At 40.8% G+C, this 8,847-nt stretch overlaps 1 protein-coding gene across 1 annotated transcript; it reads left to right on the forward strand.

Annotated features, from left to right (window-relative positions):
• Positions 1-5,718: 5,718 nt before the first annotated feature.
• On the forward strand, positions 5,719-6,752 carry LOC129067084 (voltage-dependent anion-selective channel protein 2-like). Its single transcript, XM_054568813.1, has one exon. It carries the CDS (start codon positions 5,754-5,756, stop codon positions 6,636-6,638), a length of 885 nt encoding a protein of 294 aa, XP_054424788.1. The 5' UTR covers positions 5,719-5,753; the 3' UTR covers positions 6,639-6,752.
• Positions 6,753-8,847: the final 2,095 nt, after the last annotated feature.

Consider the following 8,847-nt stretch of genomic DNA (forward strand, 5'->3'; position numbering starts at 1 on the left):
AGTGCTGCCTTCAGGGTTTATTTATGTCTACAGAGTCATTTGCCTCTATGCTAAGTGGCCCAAATGTCTTGTCGATTTCAGTAGTTTTTTCATATCCCCTTTGTTTACAACTATCACTGTTGTCAACACTCCATCACAGTCAATTATACCTGCCTGCACAGGTCTTCCTAGTAGTCCCAAATATCTCTTCTGATTTATTAGTTTCATGTACTGTGGACTGACATATAGGGCCACCAGGACTTCTAGATTCTTGTCTGAAATGATGCTTCAAGGGAGGACTTTTCTGTAAATAATGTGCATAAACTTTAGGTCCTGAGTTTAAGTCCCTGAGGTCTTTTCTCCTTTACACACTATTTCCTCACTGTGTTTCATATAGCTGAGACTCCTAGTGAACCAGTTTCAAGTAAGTGGTATGTCTTGTTTTGACATTATTTTTGCATATGTCATCTCTCCAAGGTCATTGTAAGCTCCATGGTAGTAGGGACCCTTATGTTACAAGTATCTAAATTTCTTGAGCTACCCAGAATGGAACCTTATAAATAATTGGAATGTAATGAATATGTGTTAAATGGACTTTCTAAGCCTCATTTTTTTCATTTGTAATACAATGGATTTGATCTCCATGAGCAATTCCCTGAGGAATAGGGACTGATATTTATAAAGGACAAAAAAGATCTGCCATCCTTACACTGTCACAGTGTGCATACCCTATGGCAGAATAAGGATGGTATCATAGGGTAGGTACCCTATGACAGAGTAAGGGTGATGTCATAGATAGGTACCCTATGACAGTAAAGGATGGTATCACAGCATAAATACCTTATGATAAGGTAAGTATGGTGAATCTCTTTTTTTTGTTCTTTCTGAGGATATATTTGTCCTAATTCTTGGTGATAAGACTTTCATTTATGAAATGATGATAACAGGTGATTCTAAAAATGTTTTTACTATGGCCCTGACCAGGTGGCTCAGTTGATTGGAGCATCATCCTGCATAGGAAAAAGTTGTGGGCTCGATTCCTGGTCAGGGCACTTACTTAGGGTATAGGTTTACTATCTCTCTCTCTGTCTCTCTCTTCCCTTCTCTCTCCCTCTCTCTCTCTCTCTAAAATAAATAAACATATCTTAGGGTGAAGAATAAACTTTTTAAAATGTTTTTACTATGGTAAAATACTACATTGGCTATGTTATATGAGCGTCTCAACTGAAATGAAATGAAGTTATTATTAGTTTGTAAAAATCTGTTAAAAAGCAATGAACTAGATCAAAAATTAAATCATAACCTTCAGCACATTTGTAAATCTTTTTTTAAAAATGAGACCATTAATCTCAACAATGTAGTATAGATTGAATATATACATGTGTTTAGGAAGGGCTGGTTTAATTCTTATAGGCATAATTGCTAATGCAGACTTAAAGAGAATTTCTGGAGGGACAGAGCTTACTTTTTGCAATAGATGTCATCAAAGTCACCTGTATTTTCCGTTATCCCTTTAGTTCCTCAGAAAGTCATAACACAGGCCAGACAATCAGTTCTCTGATCCTGGAGAACAACTCTTATTTTTCTCTAAACATTCTTCCTTCACACTCATTCTCTCCCCATTCCATCTCCCCACTATAGCTGCAATTCAAAAGGAGGTGATGAGAAAGATAAAAGAATGGAGTGAGGATGCAAGGAGGGAAAGGAGAAAGACACTATTCTAATTTTTCTGATATCTGTATGCACCATTGCTTAAAACTCTAGTTCAGGCATTTTTCACATTTCCAAAGTGCCTTTAGTTTGTAACTTAGCTTTGTTACATGTGGCTCAGTGACAGTTGACATGTGTCATGTGGGATACTCTTCGCGGGATCACCATAATGAAAGTGAGGCAGAACTTCCAATAACGATTCATTTCTCCCAGGTCTCTCTTCTGCCCTCACAAGGAGAAGCAGCATGCATTTCTGTGAGGATGTGGGGACTAAAACACTCTATCTTCTTCTGTCTTCTTTGTTTTCCTAGCTGAAGCTTACTTAGGATGAGTTACCCGACTCCCACCACTTCTGGGACTGCTGCCTGGCAGCTTTTGTTTGTCCCCGCAGGAGATGGTGAGGGGATGGAGCATGAAACCGAGCAGTGGGAACAGTGGTGGAACCCACGGCTGCAGCTGCAGTCACCATGGTTGAGGGGTTCACAAGTGATACCTGGGACATTACTCCATTCCATGGTACAATAGTTAAAGCTGAGCACTCAGAAAGCATTTGCAGTCTATTGGAGGAGAGGCTTTGTCACATGAGGGGCCATTTTACTGGGTGAATTTTCTTTCATGATCTTTCCACCCTTCATTCAGAGAGCAACCCAGTCATGACATTCATTCATTTATTCACTCAGTACATATTTATTCAGTGTTGAATATGTGCTGAGCACTGTGCTATGTTCCAGGAATTCAACTATAAATTCCTGCCTTTGAGGGACCCATAGTCTTCTGGGACCCAGAGAAAAATGAATACCCAACAACACCGCATTAGACAGAAACTCAACCAGGACTCTTGCATTGTGCGAAAAACATGGGCAGGGGTGTGTGTGCGTGTGGATGTGTGTGTGGTGAATAACTCTGCTGGTGATAGGAGTAAACAATCAGGGAAGACTTCAGGGGCGTGATATTGAATTGGGTATTGTGGAAGTATAGGACTTTGTGCTATATGAAGAAAGATGGGAAGGAAGTTGAGGACAGAGGGAACCAGATGCATGGAAGCATAGAAGTACAGGCACATTTGTGACCAAATAGATGGGTGTGGCTGTAATGTTGGGTGTGGGTTTGCTTGAGTTAGTAAGAAATGATGCTGGAAAGGGGAAATTTAAGGTCCCACATAGTTCCACAGGTTCTTATCCCATGAAGGAGAGGTAGTGGACTCAGCGTTTCTATTTCACCTCTGTTTCTTGCCCCTCACCTGAAGCATGAAGGAGCAGAAAGAAAGGGGCCAGAGGGTACTAATATGGATTATGTATGTCAAAGCTAGTCACTGAGCTAGCCCCTTTATATGTTGTCTTTGTTAATCCTTACAACAAACCAGATAATTATGCAACATCTATTGTACATTAGACACATGTGAAAACTGGGTCTTGACCAATGCCACAGGGTCACCATAACAGTCTTACAATTCTACTCAGATTGGTGTACATTAAAAAATCTTGCTGGATTGTTGCTTCTGATAGTTACTTTCAGAAGAAGATTTGGGACCTCTGTATATATGAATATAAAAAATTGGATTAATTTGAACAATTTGGTGAAAAATATGAGCTGCATCCTTTAAACGACAAAATGCCATTCAACCCAGAGGGCCAAGGAAACTGGGAACTCCAGTGAGACTCCCAAGGGATGCCACCAGCTGTCCCATGGTACCTGGCAGAAGGAGGATCCCATCAGTTAGGAGAGAAGAGAGCAGCAGATAGCTAGTTGCAAGCCCTGGAGAAGCATTCTAAAATCCAGGGATTTGCATAGTAAAATTGAAAGCATATTTACATTCAGGAATCAAACGCATGCATTACCACCGTCCTGGAAATAGGCTGACTCAGACCATACGACTAAAAAGAATAATGTTTACTCAGAACTGATGTACTTGTTTAAAAAGTTAATGTTTTAAGCTTTCTGCCTTCTAGCAAAACATCACTAATCTAATTAGAGCTTTTCAACCCTACTTGGCCTGCGAGCAGGCCTGCAGTGCACTGACAGCTCACAGACAGGAGGGACCCCGGGCCCTTTCTCCTCACCCCCTCAGCTTAAAAAGTTCAGCTCTGCCTTCCTTCCCTTCGCCAAATGTTTTCTCCTCATTTCTAAGCCAGCCCACCAGGCACATTCCAGCACTTTGCACTCCCTAGAATCCCAGAAAGCAAGTTTATTTGGGTGATAAAGGTCTTCTCTCAAAGACGTTCTTAGAACACTATGTGGTGAACAGCACATATCTAATTGCAAGGGGAAGGAGATTTTAGCAGCAAGATTTTATAAGGTTAAGGCTGCTTACAGAGGGGAAACTTTAAGCCTCTCCCACCTCAAATTTCAGCAAGTTAGTTCACTGAAATTTTTTCCCCATTGTCAAGTTGTAGCTGGCACTCCAAGGGACTGGAGGCTGGTCGACTGGAGGGGTTATGAATGACAAAGTTTAAAACTGAGGTGAATTTAATTGGACATAGTCCCATTCTAAACCTCATTTGTTATTCATCAGTCAAGATCCAGGAAGGAGAGAGCCTAAAACTCTTATAAAAAATATTGAACTGAAAAAATAAATGCGAGTTTGTAAAGTTTTCCTATGATTTACATATAACAGGCCCTTGTCTGGTTGCAGTAGCGCCGGGGTGCTGGTTGAGAACATGTGTGTGCGGAGCCCTGCATTATACCTGCTAATTTCCCACAGCTGCTGAGTGTAGAGATGAGAAGAGACTGAAATAGTATTGGTATTAAGGGAAGTAATAATGAAACTTTGAATTACAGGGTTCACAGAGTTTCAGAACACTCTCCTATTTACTCTTCCTATTTACATAACCCATGAGGGTAGTTAATGCAAGGGTTGATATTTCCAGTTCACAAAGGAGTCCTATAAGACATATAGGGTGGTTAAGTGGCTTACATAGTAATGCATGGATATTTCACACCAGAGGTGGGATTAACAGTAAGTGCAGTTTTCAAAGCCCTGAGTGATTGGGCTACTCAGGTAAGGAATCTATAAGGGTTCTCTCTCATTGAAATGTTTGTAGACATGAGATGGAGGAAGACAAGATCATGATCATGTCTCTTATCTCAGCCCCCCTTTCTGCTGTTGAAAGGCTGAAGCATGAGCATTTGGTGTCTCTGGCCAAGATGCCATGGGACCTGAGGAGGCACATGTTCATTTTTGTATCTCGTAACTCATTGCACCACTCTTGGACCCTTTATTAGGGCTGAGTAGACTCATTTCTTGTCCACCCCATGTGGAACTTGACACCTGCACTTGCAGATGTACAGGGCATCTTTGAGTCTAATGAGCTCACTTTCTTCCAAATCTCTTCAGGATCTCAATCTGACAACAAATTCTGTTGGATGAAATTTAGTAACCTTGATGAGGTGAAACCAGCAGTTTTAAAAAAACCAATCAAGCTAGATTACTTCTGTGCTGGTGTCATGTTTTAATGGCTGAGATTTTATAATGGATTTAAACTTTTTAATATTTTATAATGGATTTTGACATAACAAAAAAGAGAACCTATTTGAAGAAATAATTACTGAAAACTACTCAGCTGTAAAAAAGAAGAAAATCTTATGCTTTGCCACAGCATGGATGGACCTGGAGAACATTAGACTAAGTGAAATAAGCCAGTCAGCCAGTCAGAGAAAGACAAATACCATATGATTCACTCATATATGGAATCTAATGAACCAACTGAACTAACAAGCAAAATAGAGAGAAAGTCATAGGTAGAGAGTATGCCGACAGTTCTGGGGGGAAGGTTATGGGGTTCAGGGGTTGAGCAAAAAGGAAAGAGGACTCATGGACTTGAACAACAGTGTGGTAATTGATGGGTGGGGGCCGGGGTATAAGAAGGACAAATGGTAATGGAAAAAATACAATAAAAAATTTGATTAAAAAAAAACCAGGGAGGACAGGGTTGCGGCTGGCAGAATGGTGTCTCCTTCACTTCGCCATCCAGTCACAGCAGCCGCATCTCGACCCAAAGCGTGCCGAACTGTGGCAAAGTTCCCCCTCAGGAGACCACTAGATCACCTTTTCCCGCGGCCTCGTCATGGCAACCTACGGACAGAGTTGCACTCGGCCAATCTGTATCCCTCCATCATATGCTGACCTTGGCAAAGCTGCCAGAGATATTTTCAACAAAGGATTTGGTTTTGGGTTGGTGAAACTGGACTTAAAAACAAAGTCGTGCAGTGGCGTGGAATTCTCAATGTGTGGTTCCTCTAATACAGACACTGGTAAAGTTACCGGGACCTTGGAGACCAAATATAAATGGTGTGAGTATCGTCTGACTTTCACAGAGAAATGGAACACTGATAACGCTCTGGGAACAGAAATCGCAATTGAAGACCAGATATGTCAGGGTTTGAAACTGACATTTGATACCACCTTTTCACCAAACACAGGAAAGAAAAGTGGTAAGATCAAGTCTTCTTACAAGAGGGAATGTATAAACCTTGGGTGCAATGTTGACTTTGATTTTGCTGGACCTGCAATCCATGGTTCAGCTGCCTTTGGTTATGAGGGTTGGCTTGCTGGATACCAGGTGACCTTTGATAGTGCCAAATCAAAGCTGACAAGGAATAAATTTGCAGTAGGCTACAGGACTGGGGACTTCAAGCTACCCACTAATGTGAATGATGGGACAGAATTTGGAGGCTCAATTTATCAGAAAGTATGTGAAGATCTTGACACTTCAGTAAACCTTGCTTGGACATCAGGTACCAACTGCACTCGCTTTGGCATTGCAGCTAAATATCAGTTGGATCCCACTGCATCCATTTCTGCAAAAGTCAACAACTCTAGTTTAATTGGAGTGGGCTACACTCAGACTCTGAGGCCTGGTGTGAAGCTTACACTGTCTGCTCTGGCAGATGGGAAGAGCATTAATGCTGGAGGCCACAAACTTGGGCTTGCCCTGAAGTTGGAGGCTTAGTCCAGCTGAAAGAAAACTGAGGGAATGGATATCAGAAGACTTAGCCTTAATATATTTCCAGTGTGACCAGCAGGCTTTTTTTTCCCTCCAAGAAGGTGATCAAAACAAAGGATGAGCTAAACAAGAGATGTGTTTTCAATATATAGACAGTTCCTTCTTAGCTGGTTTCTAGTTGAGTTCGTTGTCTATCTGGTTACCAGTGCTGCAGTCGTGCAGTCACCCGTACATTATTTAAATGTCTTCAACTGTTAAATGAGCTACCCACCAATAATGAAATAGACTTTTATGAAAACTGTGAAAGAAAAAAGAAAAAAAAAACCAATCAAGTGAACAAATAAACATCAGTATGCTTGTTGTATGGAACAAATATGGTGGAGAGAAACCAGCTCATTTTCTTGAGCTTTTTCTCAGACATATTAATGTTGAATGAATTTTTGGACATATTCTGATTTAGTTCATTTCTTCATGGTTGGTTTGAGTCAAATTCTGTTCTGTCTTCCCCTGAGAAAAAAGCCATGATCCTGTTTCCTACCTGACTTATTAATTACACTCTGCCTGAACACAGCAGTTAACATTGCTATTATCTCATGGATCACACGCCACATTGCACAATGCTTTCATTGTAACTCAGGATTCAGCCATCACCCAGTTGCAGTATAGGGGAGATTATATCAAAAGTAATGTTTACAGTGTACTAACAGCCTCATAAAGATAGACATCAGAAATTCATTTGAGAATCTTAAATCATTGTGTCAGTTTTGGAGTTTCCAGAAACAGCTTCCTTATGTATTTATCTATGCCAAGACTTTCCGCAGAGCCTGTCTCTGACACACACATGTAAGAGTGTGAGCATGGTCCTGCACAGAGTAGATTCCATAGGCCAATGCCCCATCTTCTTTTTGGTTCCATGGATAGACACACAAGGAAAGGAAACTCTTCTAATTTAGAAGCTATACAGATCATTCCAACCTACTCCCTGAAGACATGTCTAAAGTGTCTTCTTCTGCCTGTGCTTATTCTATCCAGGAACCAAGTTTGTGAGGCAACTTTCTGAATCACTATCTGTGCTCGCATTTCTGAATCAAGAGGACAAGAAAGATGATGCAGGACACTCAAAATGCCCACATTTCCCTGAGGGAGGGTTTAAGAGGGCTAGCTTTGGAGTCAGAGAGACTTCAGATTCAGCACCAATTCCATCCTCCACTTGCAACTGTATAAGCTTACTTAACCCCTGTGAGCCTCAGTTACCTGATATTTTAAATGAGGACCATGAGAATAATTCTCTCATAGGGTATTTATGAAGATTAAGTGTTCATAAAGCACCTATCCCAGTGGCCAATACCAGCAAATGATCGATGGAGGTTAACCAGTTTTATAATATTTGGCACTCTGGAGGACCACCTGCAGCGTTGTTACAGAAAATAAATATGATAATGCCAGCAAATTCCCTTAGCACAGCTTTGGTCTGTCCTCAAATTTCCTGGTATGGCAAGGACAAAAATAACTGTATTCATGCTCAATTCATATTTTTTAATTAGTGAGTAAAATAAGCTCTCCAGTTTCAATCAGGGTGCAGGTGTGAGATTCTCTTTCACATGCCCTTCTTATTTCTATTTGCCATTCCTTTGTTCTGACACATGCTGGGTAGATGGGCATATTTCCAAAGCTGAAATGTCTCGATTTGGTCAAGAGTCAAAACTTTGTCTGTAGTTTATCTTCTGATCACTCAGGTTATCCCAGGAGGCTGGAGACCACCCTGAGACTTCAATTTTGGCATTCAAAGTAAACTATCATCCTCTGTAGATGAGTACACATCTACAGTGTATATGCCTATTGATGCATTAATATATAAACAGGCAGAAAGCCAGGACTCTTAGCTGTTGTCCCAAAGGCCAACAGGGCTGAGAGTCCTGAGGTTGAAGTTTGATTGGATTTAAGATCTAAGCACTTCTTAGCAGGTAATAATGCCTTCTGAAATTACCATAGCATTATGTTCTTTTCAAACAGTTTTCATATAAAATAGCTTATCACAACCATTCTGTGATGCATCAAAAGCAAAGATACTCATCTTCACTTCACTTTTAGAAGGAAATGTAGGTCCAGAGGTACAATACTAAGTTGCTCCAGGCACACACTGGGTCAGTGACAACCTGCAATATGAAAAGGCACTATTTCAGCATTGAAGAAAGAGCAGAGTTGGAAAAAAAGG

Source organism: Pteronotus mesoamericanus, unplaced genomic scaffold (genome assembly GCF_021234165.1).
Source record: "Pteronotus mesoamericanus isolate MK-2021 breed Mesoamerican mustached bat unplaced genomic scaffold, CSHL_Meso_final contig_20, whole genome shotgun sequence".
Lineage (NCBI taxonomy): Eukaryota > Metazoa > Chordata > Mammalia > Chiroptera > Mormoopidae > Pteronotus > Pteronotus mesoamericanus.